Raw genomic sequence first — 18,351 nt, forward strand, 5'->3', positions numbered from 1 at the left:
TACAGGAAGGGTTTAAGCCAACATTTTTGGGGGTTTGGGCCTGATAGCTTAATTTTGGCCGTCAAGGTCAAATTGGTAAATATAGCAAAATCTGAATGTTTGCTGCCTTTATGTACACAATGGAACACAATTACGTTGCCTCTGACTATGTCGGTTTTTCTGAATATGGTGATTGGCCGTCCTGCCTCAGGAAAGGCAGTGAGTAATTCTGTCTGATGAGGTCTGGCTGGCACATGCAGCTGCTCTAGCGTTTATCTGTTGATCACACTATCTGCAAGACCGGCGGTGTGAAATCCCTCACCCGTGTCTCCGCTCACCGTACAGGCAAGCACGGGCCGCCGTTCTGATTGGCTGTAATATACTGCATAAAGGAAGCCGCAATTTCCCACTAAGGCGTGCGCCAGGGGGTAAAGGGATCACACACGAGCAAATCAATAACTATCCCTTAAAAGGAAACCATGATTTACGATGCTTTTAGGCCGCAAGGAAGCTCATTTCTCAGGACAGTGGCAGTGATGCCAGCGGCGACGAGTGCGATCTGGGGCTCCAATCTCTACCGCAGGGTAGGACAGCAAACTGGAAGGAGCCTCCCTTCGTGGAGTTCGCCATTTGGGCATCACAGTAGAAAATCCCAAGGTGTCTGACTGTGAGCAAGCTAGAGGCTCTGACCAACCCCTTTCCTCTGAGTGTTTCCCAGAGCGTTTGTATAAAACCATTAGCCACAAGCCTTGCCCGTGGCCTGCTGGCTTTGATAAGCGGCAGGTTATGTGGAAGTGTTCATGTGACTCATGATTTTCCTCGGAAACACACAGAGTAATAATGGCTGCCTTTCTCAGTGTGAATGTTTGATACATGCACTTAATTTTGTTGATGTAGAAAGGGCAAATATTAAATTGCTGTGGCTAGGCGGTTTTAGAAACACACCAGGGGTGCTTCAAAATAATAGGTTCCATTACATTTAAATGTCTATTGAATAATAAATCGTAGTCATAAAAATCCAACCAATATGCCCATATGTACCCTGGATTATAACAATGCATGGTACGCTAGAGAAATAAGCACTTATTTAAAGGAATTACATATACAGACGCTTCTCTAACAGAGCTTGGTTCTCTGCTGTGAGTTAATGCAGCTTTGCTGCTGTGGTATGAAAAGGTTGTGAAAGCAAGCTTCCCAAGATCAGAGGAAACAACTTCAACCACGGCTGCATTAATACTGGCATCTTTTAAAAACTGACAATGTTATATAAAATATTTAGGGGGTATGACGATCTCCCTGCCTCCCTCTATGTGTGTGTGTGTGTGTGTGTGTGTGGGTATGCCTTTTTTGTTTTGTTTTATTTTGTTTGTTTTGTTCCATGTTGGGGATGAAACTCAGTTCCTGACTCTCCTACTGAGCTCCAATATCTGTCCGTAACATGATATTCTGATATACAGGATTGCGGAATGATTAAATCAAGCTCATTAACAAACCACTTATCCCACATGCTTGTCAAGTAGAACCGAGTTTCACTTAGATGGGAGGATAAGCTTCAGGGACCTACTGCACAGCTGATCTGCTACAGGCGTTTGGTGACCTTCGAAATGACTGCTCTGTGTTCTCAGCTGCAAATCAACCACAGATTTCTTCACCTGGCAAGAAAATTCAGAAGGCTCCTAACCCATTCTCTGTTCTCTTTAATATACCGATACGGTCTAATAATTTCCAAACCCATGCCAGTCATGTCATTAAGATACGCTGCTAATCACTGGCGAGACGGGGAAAGGAATGAATGCAGACGTGGTTTGATTATTCAATCCCTTCTAGTATTACAAGATTGCACATGAGCGCCGTTGAGGATCTCACAGACATTTCCATCCTGCGTTGAGCATATTTTTCCTCTTGGAATATCTTGTTTCCTTTGCTTTTTTCCAGCTTTTGATCCTGACCTCTGCCACTTGTCTACCACTCAGGCTCACTGCCATCTTCTTGGCAGATGTGTTGCCAGAGCCTCAACCAACTCCTGTTGTTTCTTACACATTCCACAGCAAGGCGGGATGCATATTTGGAGAGGCCCTTGGAGCTTGAGCAGAAGAATGAAGCATAAATGGGAAAAGCGATTCACTCTGTCGTCAATGAATCTGCACTAAGATGTTTTAGAAAAGACCGATGTAAAGGCTGTCTCATTTAAAAGCTTCTTCTAATAAGGATCTCTTCTGTGTGGCCAACTGTGCATCTTAGGCTGTCAATCACACAGGGAGTCCTCGCCAGTACTTGTGGGGCACGCTTGCCCAGCTCTCTTTGGATTGTCTCGACACCCTCTAAAAGCAACTCAGGACAAAACTAAGGTGCCTTGATTTTGACAGACGGCTTCACACAATGTAATCACCAAATCAGACAGTAAGAGAGTAACTCGCTCAGTACTAGTGCATTCTGCTGGTTCAGCTTAAGTTGTACCCCAACACTGACCATGGGTAACACTAAACTTTTAACCTTAACCATCGGGATAGCTAGAAGATAATTAGAGCTTCTGAGGATCCTGCTGTGCATGTGGAAGAAACATGGTATCAGGTTCAGCAACTTGTACCCTGAGATACGAAGGAAGGACTCTCTGCTCTTCTATAAAACTCCGTTTGTTGCTTCCTAAGACAGCTCAGCATCAATCATGAGAGCCTGAGGAATGAGCAAACCACACAACAAAAGGGCAAGTGGGATGGGATGGCTCTTTATGTCCCTCCAGGTGGAAGTACCACTTTGAGGTGAAGCAGTTAGTGCCAAGACTTGATGACGATGCTAATTGCAAGCCCTGGCTGAGGGGCCTAATTAGGTTAATGATGAACCCGGCCTGGCAAGGGTGTTCTTAGCACAGCTCTTCTCAGAGAATTCTCTGCCCCAGCCTCACACATGTGTTTTGCTTACTCAAAAATATAGAAATATGCACAGAGAGGGGGCAGGGGGGTTTCTACGGATCATACAATTATGGCAAGGCCTTAGAAAATTATCAAGTCAGACTTTGCCGTTTGTATTGGACAGCTCCTCATGCTGTGGCTTTGTTTAGGTGATAGGAATGTTTTTGCTCAGATGATGCAAGTTTTGATTGTTTCCTGGGTACCACAATTATGCACACCATCCTCTGGCTAAAGACTGGGTTAGTAATCATGCCCATGAACTATGTAGCTTCAGGCTGCTGAGCTCATGGAGCACGGGGAGAATGGTGACCCTGAAGAAGGCTTCTCACCCTCCCCATACGTCTCCACCTGGCAGCTCGCCCGCATTCTTCATGACACCCTTGATAATAAACTGGGCAATTCAAGGTAGGCATTTTCCAGAGATCTGTGAGTCATTCATGGGGGTGGGGTGGGGGTGGGGTTAGGAAAAGGTTAAGCTTCTAGCCGGTCAGTTGGAGGAGGCCTGGACTTGCAGCCCGCATCAGAAGCAATGGAAGTCAGGAGGAAGTCATGCAGGGATGAGTCCTCAACCCATGGGACCCAACTCTGAATGCAGGTAGACAGTGTCAGAGATGGGTTACATCAAATGAGTCCCAATTAAGGCGAAAGCGATGGGTGGCGGACCAAAAAGCACCGTGCAAGAACAGCACAGGAGCCTTGCCTATTTTATCCACATGCCCAAAGAACCATTTGACAGTCTTACTTTATACAGACCTTTCCACAGAGAGAAACACCTCCCAAGCACCACGGAAGACAGACAGCTAGCTGGCCAAGACAGTACGGTCCCCAAGCCGGAGCTCGGAACAGAGCAAGTGGAGGGAGAAGCCTCTTACCGTAGTGTGGAATGATGGCCCAGGCCATGGCTGAAGCGTAGATGCCGCCAATCATCCAGAACATACAGAGCCAACTGAGGTGCTCACCCCGCTTCTCCCGGGCCAGGACTTCAGCAAAGTAGGAGAACACCGTGGGAATGGCGCCTCCAATCCTGCCAAGAAGTGCAGAGAACACGTGAGACTGGGCATGGGGTGGCTAACATGAGGTAGGAAGGGCAAATCCAAAGCAAACTCTAGCAATACACGTTCTGTCCCATCCATGGCATAGCAAGGCACTTGTAGTTTCTATCCTCTGTCCATGTCTATCATGTGTCCATGGGGAATGCAAACCGATTAATCTGCCTCACCCAACTTGAAATTGCAATTAGGCGATGTGGGCAGCAGGTGGCAGCGGTACCCCACTCTGTGGTTTGCAACTCAGATGGGGCTTGCACACAGGGTTGGCTAGTCTACATAATATTTATTAAAAGTTACAGCAATCTGGTGGCTTCTAATAAGTACCTTAATCGACTCGTTAAAACAAAGAGAAGCACTGTGATGTGTCTCACCTGTGTGACTGAGGGGAGCTTCGGGCACAACTGTAAACACCTCTAGGGGGCTGTCTGCCATCTTTAGTCCCTGTTAATAACCTACAGCGGTGGGGCTTGCATGCCAATGGGGTGATACGCTGGCAAACACTGGACTGACAGGCTCACCTCCTGGATTGGCTCTAGTCTTTATCCAGGAGACAGGATAGCTGAGTGAGTACAAGTCTGAGGGTCACTGGGAAAACCAACTAGACGCGATCAAATATAAACCAACAGACTAGGCTAGATGTTTTTATATATGATCTTTTGTTCTTTTCCTCTGACTTAAACAAAAAAGAGTTTTACTATATTTGTGTGTGTATGTGTGTGTGTGTGTGTGTGTGTGTGTGTATGTGTGTGTGTGTGTGTGTGTACATGCGTGTGTGGGTACCCATGGAGACCAGAAGAGGGTGTCAGTTCTCCTCAATTGGCAGGTGGTTGTGAGCCACTCACTGTAGGTGCCTCGAACTGCACTTGGGCCTTCTAGGAGAGTTGTATGCATTCTTAACCAGCGAGCCATCTCTCCAGCCTCCCGGACAGAGCTGCTGACTGACTTGAAAATGTGACGTGACCAGTGAGTGGATAGACCACTCAGGTGAAGGACTCTCAAGCGAGAGGTTACACAATTAAAAATTTGTCTGCTCTGGCAGGCAAATCATAGATTTCATCCTAATTTCAAAAAAGTCTTGACCCTAAAATTCGGATCAATTGCCTCAGAAAATATTACTTATTTTTACTTCAAATTACTATCTTAAATATATTGTTTTAGAAAGACATGAAAACAATTTAGGCAGGGTGTAGAGCCAGCACTTAGAAACCTGGCTTAAAAGTATTTACTCTTCCATCTATAGGTACCATAAGGTAAATTGCTACTGACATTTCAAATAATGTGATGTCAAAGAGTAAAACGTGTCCACTGGTCTAACAACTAACTTCTGCTGAGCCTTTAATACAATAAAGGAGTATTAGTCATGCTCTCAGCAAATGCAACTTAAGGAAAGGTCATTTCGAAGCAAATTGGCCTGACCAAATGAGCCACGGGATATATAACGCTCTGTGTTAACCAGGAGGTCAAAATGTGGCACCATTGAAAGCATCTGGCCCCGCTTACAGTGATGCTGCAGGCGTCCACACCTGGACACGGGCAGATTGCTGAGGTCAGTGTTCAGTCTATGAGCTGTGAAATCAACTTAGTAATCCACATGGCATCTTAGAAAATGTGATAGAAATAAAAATATTTGATTGCAACTCAAGTAACAAGGAAAGGCATGAGTCCATTTCGTGAAACCTTTATTCCTATAGGCATTTTTGGTGTACACTAACATATATAATTACATAATCTATAAACATACATTCGTGTGTATCATAATGGGCTACAGTATCTGTCTTTCTATTATTTCCCCCTCTTCCTTCCTTCCTTCCTTGCTTACTTTTTTAATGCTAGAGACCAATCCCAGGGCCTTGAGCAGTCTTTGCAAGGATTCTACCACGGAACAATATTCCCCAGCCCCACAGTGCATTCCTTGGCAGCAAGTTGGCAGTAAGTCCCTTGCTTGAAGCATTTATTTCTTTTTTTTTTTTCTCTACACTGTGACTATGACGACTACTTAAAATTCCTAGTGGGAGGACTGAAAAAATCTAATGAAACACAGTGCCTAACATGAGCACACACATGGGCAGCCACTAGGTCCCGGTCCATTAGCCAGATCCTCAAGCTGGAAACATGCCTGTGGTGGGCAGAGAGAACTGGCTGGCTTCATACCACCGTGGACTCCTAATTCTCTGTTTGACTTTTTGAGGAGCCCATACTAGGTCACTTTTGAATTTCAACAATGTTTGAGCAGGTTTTATACATTACACTACAGTCCACGATTTTAATGGGAAATAGAATGCCTCTCTCATAAATCACTTCATGCTATTACTTTTTCCATTTGCTGTGTTGAATCTGTTTTTGTGCGTGTTCCATAGCATCTCCATGCCGGGGTGTGTGTGTGCATGTGTGTGTGTGTGTGTGTGTGTGTGTGTGTGTTGTACACTAGCATGGATATGGGTGTGCATTAGGAGGGTTGAAGACAACTCCAGGTGTTGGTCCTTGCCTCCTACCTAGTTTGAGACAGAATCTCTTTAGCCTGGTTGGTTTTCCACCGCAAATGACAGGTTGACTCTCCTGCAAGCTTCCAGGGGCTCTCTTGTCCCCACCTCCCACCTTTCTCTCCATGCTCACACTGTGCAGCCAGCTTTCATATGGCTTTGGGGGGCGGGATTCAAACTCAGATCCTCATGATTGCGTGCACAGCAAATGCCTTTACCCACTGGGCTATGGCCTTGCCATGGCATCAGCTCTCAGAGCATAAAAGAATCTCCAGTTTTGATGGACTCTTCACATCCCAGCTAATGTTTTATCAGGACTCTGGACACTCTGAAAGGAACAACTATAACTCACACCTCGTGAAAGCAAAATTACATGCCGAGACACGTCAGACACCTTGGAACTAAGATAAATGTACTCCAACATGGCTAAAAATTTAAGACTCCCTGTTAGTTTTCAATAAGTCAGAGTTAAAAAGAGAAAAATTCTAAGTGCTTAATAATCAAGCCGGGTTTGATTCATTGCCTTTTTTGAAGGTGCTCCTTTCTGCATGGATGGCTCTCAATATGTACGTATGCCAGGCTGCAATGAAGGCTGAATATGGATAAATGAATCTGAGAAATTAGTGTGGAATGCTATTAAATCCTTTGTAAATTTCTCTATTCTCTAAGATCTGTAAAACAATCCAAACACCCACTCTCTTATTGTGGGCTGGTTTTCTATTCTAGGGAAAATATTAGCATCTTTGTAGCCTGCTTTATTCAGAGGAAAACCATCCCTTTTATGCTGAAGTGTTGCCCATCTCTGGTATTCCATACTCTATGCAAGGTGAAAGTGGAAGCTGCCTGATGTGTGTCTATGTGCCCTGATCACCTGGACCAGTGGGCATATGCCACATATTTTCTCCTAAGATTTTTCAGATTTTTCCATGTTGAAGTAGGCACACTAGCTCTCCTGGATTATGCTGTATTGATCACTTAAGCCTCTTGAGTAACAAGGACATACACACCACTTCCTAAATCAATACGACCACAAAAAAAAAAAAAAAAAAAAAAAAGCCGAGGACACTGAGGTGCAAGTGCTGAGTCAGCATACTTCCCAGGGTTCCTGAGTTACCCTGTGCCTTAGTCACTATGACCACTCATTTCTCAAATGTCCCCGTGGTCCTTATCACACGAAGAGTTCACTTGAGGCTGATCAGAGGGCACTGGGCAATCCTGATGGACATTCTAGGTGCTTCTAAAACACCTGGATGTCATTCATAAAACTGTTGCAGCTGCAATAACTATCATCAATAAAAGTTCCTTGACAAGATGAAAGGCAGGAACTCTTTTTTTTGTTTTTGTTTTTTAAATTAATTTAATTAATTTATTCAGATTACATCTAAATTGTTATCCCATCCCTTGTATCCTCCCGTTCCTCCCTCCCGCTTTCACCCTATAAGGCAGGCACTCTTATATCTTGTAAATACAGTTAGTTCTCACAAAACTGGTGATGCAGCATAAAGCTACCCACAGCTCAGCCTCCTATGTTTGCAAATTAAAAAGGGGTTTCCATTTTTTACCTCAACATTTTCAGTGAGGATCTAATCAGAATCTAGTAGGCAGAAAGAAAGAAACGAAGAAAGAAAGAAAGAAAGAAAGAAAGAAAGAAAAAAAATCAACAACAACGAACTAAGTTTGGACTAAGAGAAGGCAGACATGGACCCTTAGACAAGGCTAGTGACTATAAGTTAGTCGGTCAGTATGTGACTCAGTATTCTTAGGTTCCTAAAAAAAAAATCTGAAAATAGACTTGGTATATACATCCTCCTGTATTGCTTCTTGGTGTATGCCAAAGGATTCTGAGCCAGAATACCACGGTGACGCCTGCACATCCATGTTCACTGTGACACTGTTCACAACAGCCAAGGTATGGAATAACTGTCTACCAATCATTAAAATTTTGGGTGGGGTAACCTTTTCTTGGGGAGCTGTTCTATCAGTGAAGGGATGAAGGAAGCATGGTGCATATGCACCATTGAGCTATATTGGGTCATAGAGAAGAAAGAAATTATATAGATTGTGGATGGCATGGAATCACCTCATTGTCAAAACCAACCAGACTCAGAAAGACAAATATGGTTATGTTTTCTCTCATACACAGACATAGGTTAATAAAGCAGCACCTACAGCACAGAAGGTGAAGGAAGACACTTTAGAGGATGAAAGAGGACTACAGGGGGTTGGGGCAGACGAGAGATGGCGGGAAGGCAAGTGTGAGCAAAGTACAATGACACACATGTATGAAAATATAATGAGATCCATACGCTAATAAAAAGGCAGCATACAAGGGGACAACATGCCTAATTATTTGGTCTTGGTGATGGTGTTTACCACATCTGGATATAATTTCTGAGGACATGTTAGAGATAAATACTTGGTGGGAGTTCTCACGGTCCATGTATCAGTGGCCCTTACAGGTGCGTTTTTGTTACTTTTATCTCCTTTCACCATGGCCATGCCTATCTTTGTATGTCTAGAGCTAGCTGGAGGCAATGCTAGTTGTTACAACTCAGGAGGTGCTTCTGGCCTCAAGGAGGCAGAGGCCAAAGAGGATGCTAGACATTGGCCAGTAACGAGAACAGGCACCCAGGAGGAAAGAATTAACCAGCCCAAAATATGAATAGTGCTGCAGACAGGAAACAATTGCAGGGAACCGAGATTTAATGTGAAATGTATGATTAGCTTTATATTTTAAAAATCCATAATGCAAGGATTGAATAATTATCTTCTATACTACTTGATGGGTGAGACACCCACAAGTTCCCTGAACATGGGAATCTTATTGCTCATTTTGTCACGATAGCTATTCAAAGCTGCTCAGGATCCTTTCAAGCTGATCTGCGATGGAATGTTTACATAAATGAAGCAATCAGAACCAAGTGGCTCGAAAGGGACTTCCTCAGTAACAGACTAAGCCTATCCTATGCCCTTCCAAATCCATCAAACCTCAATTATCCTTGGTAATAGGGGGAGGCACAGAAGGAATAACCATCGAAATCTACACTATACAGGAAGAAAATTATCCAGATATTAATGTATATAAATCTGCACAAATGAACTTGAACACTGATAATTGGCCTTTGAAAGTTGAAAAAAAATGTAAAATAATTAATATTAACATCTGGGTTTTTTTACAACAATGTTTATGAAACTGTAAAAATGAGACATTATATGTTGAAACACCTTCCTGGACTAAGTCGGGACTTTGGCTCAGTATACAGACCTCGTCTGTATTTGGTAACTATCATAGAACATACTGATTTATTTTCCCCAGTCACCTAAGACAAAGTCATGAGTGGGACATTTGCAGGCAAGATTCCCCTCTTCTGAGAAAAGTGAGGCCGGTACGTTAAATCAGCTTACAGCAGCAGGTGATACAGGACGTCAAGGCTTACTGTCTGTACAAACCTTCCAGAAACAAGAAAGCTTGGCTCCCTTAACCCTCACAATGCTCCAGTCCAGATGGGGTGGGTACCTTTGTGTACCGTGTCATGCTGAGTTATATGGGCTGCTATGGCTTGATGAGATTTCTCCAAAGACCTGTGCACCCCAGGCTTTATCCCCAGGTGACCCAGTGTTGACAGGTGATAGACCTTTTAAGAGATGAAGTCCATTTGGAGGTGTCATGGCCACTGGGGAGGTGCTCTGGGAGGATTTGGACTACCATATTCCAGTCTTTTAAAAATATTTCTTCTGATTTTGGTATTACAACATAATTTCCCCCTCTCTTTCCTCTCTCCAAACCCTTCCATAGACACCTCCTTGCTCTCTTTCAAATTCATGGCCTCTTTTTCTTTTTCACTAATTGTTCTTACACACATGTATTTAGATGGATACACATGCACACACATATATTCCTAAATGTAGTCTGTTCAGTCTGCATACATTGTTACTTATGTGTACATTTTCAGGGCTGACTATTTGGTGTTGGATAGCCTACTGGTGTTTTCTCCACTGGTAAAGACTCCCTCTCTCAGCTTTCCTTAGTTGCCTGGTGATCTTTGTGTAGGGCTGAGGCCTGTGTTTTAATCTCACATCTAATTTGGGGATGTCTATTGCTGTTTTTGTTTGGCTCCTGTTTAGGCAGTCTTGTTGATGAGAAATTGTGCGTGTAGCTTCTGAAGTTCTGAGAAGACAGTCTCATGTCAACTCCCTGATCCTCTGGCTCTTACAGTCTTTCCACCCCCTTTTCTGTAATGTTCCCTGAGCCTCGGGCTCAAGAGTTGCTTTGCAGATGTATCAGTTGGGAACCAAGACCCACAACTCTGCATTTTGATTGGTTGTGGCTTCTGTAATAGTCTCTGTCTATTACAAAGAGAACTTTCCTCTCAAGGAATGAGGACAACATTTAACTGTGGGTATAAAGACAAGTATTTAGTTTGGACTTTGCTTATTTGGTAACATGGTGGCTGCAGGTTCTTCTCCAAGATCTCTTTCTTTACTTCCTAGCTCCCATGAGGTGAGAAGTTCACCCTACCACTGGCTACTTTCTTTTTGACATACCATCTCGTCACAAGCCCAAAACTAACAGAATCAACCAGTTATTAACTAAAACCTCCGAAACAGTGAGCCCCCAGTGACACCACTTCCAAGGCCACACCTCCTAATCCTTCCCAAATAGTTCCACCAACCAGGGACCAGGGATTCACATATACGAGGCTTATAGGGGTCATTCTCACTCAAATTATTGCAGGATTCTATTGAATAATTTTGTTCTACTTTTAATTCACCAGTAAACACGTGGCAAAGGATAATTTCATCCTAGGGGCTGAGGTGATGATGGTTCAGGGAGTAAAGTGAACTCATGAAGACATGAGTTCGCATTCCCAGCATCCATGTAGTAAGCCAGGCTTGGTAACATACACCTACAGTCCTAACACTGAGGGAGACAGACAGGTAAATTCTGGGCAATGAACTGGTCAGACAGTTTGGCTGAGACTATAAGATCCAGGTTCAGTGAGCGATCCTGCCTCAAAAGAAATAAGACAGAGAAGCCATAGAAGAAGACATCCTGACTTCAACCTCTACCCCCCACATGGGCACCCAATGGGTGAGCGTACCCACAAACACATGTACACACATATAAACAGTACACAAACACATACACACAGACTACTTTAATTCTAGCTTTCTCACAATGTAATTTTCAAACAATCTTTTACCTCCACCTTCTATTTTTTGCTAGGAAGTGGGAGGTTATGTGAGAACATAGTTAAGGAGGAGGTTGAAGTATCACTGTAGAGCCGCACGTTTCTCACAGATGATTAGCAAGGCTCAAAACCCACCAGGAGTGGACCCTGGCAGCTTGTACTGAGACAAGTATTAGGGAGATAGACAAGCAACAGTGGAAGGGCAGTTCCAGGCACCACAATACCAAATAACACCCAAGGAAAATAACTTTTTAATCCTTACTTAGAATCAACAAAAAGGAGGGAAGACATTGTGCTGACAAATTACATAGCAGTTTGGATGTAATTGGTTATGCTTTAGATTGCATCCAGATATTAAAAAAAAAAAAATCAAACAACAGCTCAAAAGATGTCATTATCTATTTTTAACTTTTAGTTTCTTGAGGAACCTCCACGCAGATTCCCACAATGGCCATAGTTGTTTACACTTCCATGTGACACAACTAGTGCTGCTCTTGGCCCTGTACCCAAAGGACCGTGCTACACGGAGACACTTTCACATCCACGTTTATTGCTGCCCTTGCTTAGATGAAAGAACACATATGTCATACTCTCTGAATAGGCTAGATTGACACAGGAAGTGAGGGAACTGGGTTCAGTAGGAGGCACAGCTTTGTTACAATAAATCAGGATAGAGATAATAATAAGTGGCAAACTTAACTGGTAAAGGACCTCCTCAGCCAGTGGGGAGTTTAAGTTCTCCAATCTCCAGAACCGTAATATAAAAAAATAATATATTTTGATACGGAAGGTTATTTTCTCAATACTATGTAAACTATAAAGGCAGTATTTTGTAGGAAACTTGGTCATTAAAGACATTGGTTTGTAAGCATTAAACTTGGGCAAAAGGTAACAAAGACATAGCGATGCAACTCTTCTAACTTATTTACAGCCAGATTGGTTCTCCTAAGCCCTTCAATTTGTGGAATCACACACACTTGCAGAAGCAGCCTAGTGCCACAGGGAGAAATGGCGCAGCCACAGATCAGGGTACTGATGCTGTCTTGTATACAAAAGCTCTTGTCACTCTTGAGCGAATTTGGAGAATGCAGTCCCTCAACACTTAAATGGCTCCGTGAATAAAGACAGACATGATTATAACACTTATCTGTGGGAAATTATAAAAAGCACACAGATATAATCAATCAATCATTGTTGCAAACATCTATTACTTATCCTTCCTCTAAATGTCTACTTACCCGTGCATCTGTCATCCCCCCATCTACCCCTTCACCCCCTCAAACTCTGCATCAACCAAACCATGAGTTGTTAGAGCTTTAGACAAAAGCACACATTTCTGTCCTCCAAGAGTGAATTCTAAAGGGTGCATATGGCTAAGGTATGACCATGCGATGTTCTGAGTGTGGAAGAGATTTTGCTCCATTTCCTTCCCACTGGGATCAGCGCTACCTCTACCGCAGGGTAGGCTGGGAGATAAGGCCTGCTAAAAAGGTCAACCTTTGCATCAGAAAGCCTGTAAAAGGCACTGTCTAAGATAGTGCTGTCCCAAAGAAATATAGAGCGAGTAGAGCCACATGCATAATTATTTTATAGAAGAGATACTAAAACAAGGGGAAAAAAATCAAGGAAGTTCATCTTAATATATGCTTATTTATCCAGCACATTAGAAATATTATTATTTAACACATAGTAAGTGTAAAATTACGCATGAGATGGTGCATTCTTTTACACGCACCAAGTCTTCAAATTTTACTGTAATATATCCTTCCATTTACAATAAATACATTGTAGCTTGGCAAATCATGCTTTTTATTATTTATTTATTATTCAGATTACATCTCAATTGTTATCTCATTACTTGTATCCTCCCGTTCCTCCCTCCCTTCTTCTTGTACCCTATTCCCCTCCCCTAGGTCTATGACTGAGGAAGACCTCTTCCCCGACCATATGGTCAAGTCTCATCTTGGTAGCCTGCTTATTCTTTCTCCGAGTGCCACCAGGCCTCCCCACCAAGGGGAAATGGTCAAATATGGGGCACCAGAAGCTACTGTGGCCAGTTGGTTAACATGTTGACCAACAAATCTAAGAAAAATCCCTCCCCTGTGTACAGTTTGGTTTGAGATTATTTTTCAATTAAATACATCCCAAGCACATTTCAGAAAATGTCTTCCCATTCCAATTTTCTGAGGTCAGAGATCTTCCTGGATTGATCTGTTAAAATATTTACGAGTGGGCTCAGTGGTGAAGAGCACTGGCTGCTCTTTCAGAGGTTCTGAGTTCAATTCCCAGGTGCCACAAGGTGGCTCACAATCATCTATCTGTATGGGATCGAATGCCCTCTTCTGTTGTGCATGAAGCACTCATGTATATATTATACATACATACATACATACATACATACATACATACATACATACATATACATACATACATACACACACACATACATACATACACATGCATACATACATACATACATACACACACATACATACATACATATATACAGCCATCATGTTTAGAGTTTGGTGCCATATACAGAGTCATTTCTGGTTGGGTCTCAAATAGAGCAAGCCTTGGATCTGGCCACCCTGGGTTTGAAAGCTGGCTAGGCCAGTTACTGTGTGCCTTTGGGTAGTTACCACCGCTCCATGTGCCTTGCCCTCTTTGTCTGCACTATCTAGATGACCATCCTTACATGCTAGTATTTCTTCGTGGAGACCAATGAGGTTTAAGTGAGTCAATTAGCATATAATGCTGAACCCATCATCTCTCCCAAAGCAAGCACTATTCATGCATTTTATAAGACATATTAAAATTAATTTTTTTCCACTTTCTCAATGTGATTAGTAAATTATTTCTTAAAAGAAAACACTTTTGATAAGATAACCATGTAGTTCTGAATCAGACTAAAAATCAGAGAACTGAAAATCAGGTGCTAAAAAAAAAAAAAACACAAAACAAACAAAACAAAAAAATAGGTGCTGTGGACCATTTGGAAATAATAGCCTACCTTGGCCTCGATTTCCTAACTAAAGGAAAACCGTTTTGAATATTTAATTTTTTATTTTTATAAAAAAAGCAGTTGGGAGAATCACAGTTAGTAGCAAGGAATTCCACAGAGCCAAACTGGTCTTCCTGTCACCCAGTCAGTTCATGCGCACTGGGCACGCCTATGCAGTGTGTGTGGTCCGGTTCCACTCAGGCTGGAAGACACGACCTGTCCTTCATTTCCAACACACTGAGACAACAACAGTGCATTCTTGCCACTGTTGCTATTCTCTATTCTTCCTGACCGTCATGCTCAACAACGCCAGGCCCTCTGTGAGCAGCTCCCAAGTCTGACATCGCCTGGTGCCCAACACATGATCGTTCCCTTAATTAACAGTGGCTGGAAACAAATAATTTAATTCTGGGGCAAGTGAAAATAAATCAGCGGTGCCAATCCCATTTCCCAGCTTTCTAATTGTCAGTGGCAACAGATAAGAGAGACATGTGTTGCCTTGGTGTGAGACTCATTTGAAAAAATAAAAATAAAAGACAGATGGACAATTGGATGAGGTCCCGTTCCTTACCCTTACAGACACTAATGTGCCCAGGAAGGGGAAAAAATCTTTCTTTGTACAGAATAAATATTTAAAATCACAAAGATCATGTCAGCTGGGTATATTTATTTTCTAAGAAAATACACTCAAGCCTCAGCTTGGTGAAAAGAAAAAAAAAAAAGCAGAAATCTAAATATGGTAGCACACACCTGTAATGCTGTCATATGAGCTGAGGGATGAAGACATACCAGGAGCGTATTTGGCTATTTAGCAGATCTCAGCCTAAAACGAAACCTCTCCCCAGGCCCACACACCGAAGCCAAGAGGTAGACACCCAAGCCTTGGATGGCCAGGTGGCTTAATCATGACGTTGCAAGTTAATGGGGCTGAGTGTAGCCATTACTGGTTCTGAATCCACAACATCTGCAGGGTGAGGGCTTGGTGACCTGCAACTTCTCCTTTTGTTCTAGCATCTTCAAAAACTGGAGACACTCTGCCAAATGAGACTCAGTCACTGCCAGGTACATCTCTTCCAATGGAACATTCTGGAACCTTGGAATCAAGCAAGCACAGGGTGGAGCTGGAGACTTCCTGGCCTACTGCTTGCCAGACCTGAGCTAAAATATCAGTGACCACGTTCTCACTTTGGTCTGTTGGAATCCAGCCAGTGTCCAGTAAGCTCCGAAGCCTATTTTCTTTTGTTTATTTATTTTTCTTGAAGCATAATCATCCCCTTTGGGGAAGATTATGAGAAACATTCACACCGAATCTTCACTGACATAGTGGCATCCTTCCTCAGAGGGACTGGGCTTCTCTCTGATGAGAGGAATTGTGGGTCTGTGGCATGGTGCCAGCCTGGAACTTGGCTGAGGAACCCTGACTGTTTTCAACGATCTGAGTGAGAGTTTTGTTCATTTGTTATGGAACCTTTCTACTTATACAGATCAAGTGAGACGTTAGCAGCTCCTTGTTTCACTTCTGGGATCAAGTGACTTACAGAGCCACGTCAGGCCATTGTGATCATAGCTTGCTTTACTGTCTTTTACAGCACCCAGGGCCATCTTCCCTCAAGCAGCTAACAGGTTGAGCCATTGCCCTGTAGGCTCCTGTATCCTTGGAGTCTGTTCAGCACATACTAACACTATTCTGAAAAATATTGGTTGCAGCTGAACGTATGTATGTAAGAAAAAGATACGCTGGCATTCTTTGACTTTGGTCCACAGGCTGTGTCCTGCTGTATAGACCGTGATCAACGGATGGTGATAACTTCTCAAACTCATAAACACCCTGCATCCCTTATTTCATCATTAAAAAAAAGCAACTGTAGTTCCTAGCAGCATCTTGAAAAGAGTATCTCCAGGTGGCCGATTGGGAAGCATAAATTTCATATTTCTACAAATTTTTTCTTATTAAAGGGGAGTTCCTCAGAGTCTCATAATCAGGCCATTGGGTTTTCCCCACACACAGGGGCCTAGAGGAATAGTAAGCAAGTCAGTCTCTTTCAGGAAAACAGCTACATCGTTGACTGTCCTATGGCCCTGCACGTGGCTAGTAGTACAACTGTAGTCAGTTCTGCCCAAATCAGGAACTTACAGGCAGAGCTTATGTCTCCCAGAGCAGGCTTTGCCCGCCCCTAGTTAAAGACACATAGGTGCCCTAGACCAAGAAAGCCACAGGCATTTGAGTCAGCCTACTCCTGGATTTAAGAGCAGTCCCTAAACAATGCGAAACATTGTAGTGGGTACAGCTCTTTCTTACTTAAATTTGTAAAAGAAACCTGTGTGTCTGAATGGGTTTTGCTGTGAAAACTGAATTCCAACTTAAGCAAAACCAGTCCCTAGAATTCACTCACAGCCCCGCCCCCGCCACAGGAACATGCATGTTTCAGTCCCATCCTAGATTTAAAAGTCAACAGTTACATTTCTAAGAATCAACATTGGGACTTCTTTGGGGGGAGGGACACAGAAACAGAGGACACATGTTAAAAGTTTCTTTCTTGGTGCTGAGATCTCACAGAGCTGAAAGCACATATAATCATGAGTAAGCACATTACTTGAAAAATATGAAGGAGAAAAACCTTACCCGAATCCAGAAAGCAAACGACAGAAGAGAAAGAAGCCATAACCTTGGACAAATGAAGAAAGGAAGGCAAAGAATCCGTTGACAGACATGCAAATCAGAAGAGACTGCTTCCTTCCCACCTTGTCTGCCAGTCCTCCCCAGAAGAACGCCCCCACCATCATCCCGAGGTACACTATGCTGCCTGCAACACACAGAAAACAAAGGAACAGGTCAGAGGCTGGGAACAAACAGCACATGTAACAGCAAACGAGGCACAGAACACACCCCAGCATTTTGCACAGGGAAAACACCTCTAAAAGCGCATCCTTAGGGATGCGGTACTCGGTTTGGTAGTTAGCCCTGCCAGGTCTTTGGCCACCCTGACCCCTCAGGAGCACTGATGGAGGTTGCTTCCTTTACCATCATATGCAGAACACAAGCCGGTCACATTCCAGGCCAGCCTTATGTGGATGGATATGCAGTTGGAAGGCATGAAAAGAAAAATCTCATGGAGTCATCCTGGAGTCTGACTCTGGGTTTCCATTTTTGGTCCCAAAGCTCCATGTATGTGTCACCATGCCAAGGACACAAGCCCCTCCTCCCTACTCCTAGTCCCATGTCAAAGTGGACCTACAACTGTTTAAAATCTCTGCTTACGAGCATACACAGGATGAGGAAGTCCCCCTCAGTCACAGTCATAGGGGATGGGAGTAAGGGGAAAATGGGAGGGAGGGAGGAATGGGAGGATACAAGGGATGGTATAACACTTGAGATGTAATATGAACAAATTAATAAAATATGTTTTAAAAAATAAAATCTCTGCTTACACCAGGTGACCTGTGCTAAGGCCAGGCCTTAACCCTTCTAGAGTACTCTATAGCTTCTTATTTCTAGTCCCCCTTGAAGGCTCTGGAGTTGAGGAAAGTGAACTTAGCTATTACCAGGCTTAACATAAAGGGTTTCTAGCTCTTCTCCTCAGAGCCAAGAATTCAAGCAGAAATGTTAATGCTGACCTTGATCCCTGAGGAAAACAAACAGAAAACTTGGAGTCAGATGTCCCTCTTGGCTGTCACTGTGAGTGGACACTTGGGATTTTCTAATTCACTCTCCTCTAAGAAAAAGAAACCTTCAACAAA

The 18,351-nt window shown here is 43.2% G+C and overlaps 1 protein-coding gene across 1 annotated transcript in view; it reads right to left on the minus strand.

Annotated features, from left to right (window-relative positions):
* Sv2c (synaptic vesicle glycoprotein 2C) overlaps nt 1-18,351 on the minus strand; it is a 103,380-nt gene that overhangs the window by 51,859 nt on the left and 33,170 nt on the right. The window contains exons 2-3 of the mRNA XM_051172512.1: nt 17,237-17,417; nt 3,761-3,912 (exon numbers count right to left, since the gene is read on the minus strand). Of these exons, the coding sequence (XP_051028469.1) occupies nt 3,761-3,912; nt 17,237-17,417 (333 nt within the window). The remainder of the gene's footprint in view (nt 1-3,760; nt 3,913-17,236; nt 17,418-18,351) is intronic.

This window comes from Acomys russatus, chromosome 30 (assembly GCF_903995435.1).
Source record: "Acomys russatus chromosome 30, mAcoRus1.1, whole genome shotgun sequence".
NCBI classification, from domain to species: domain Eukaryota; kingdom Metazoa; phylum Chordata; class Mammalia; order Rodentia; family Muridae; genus Acomys; species Acomys russatus.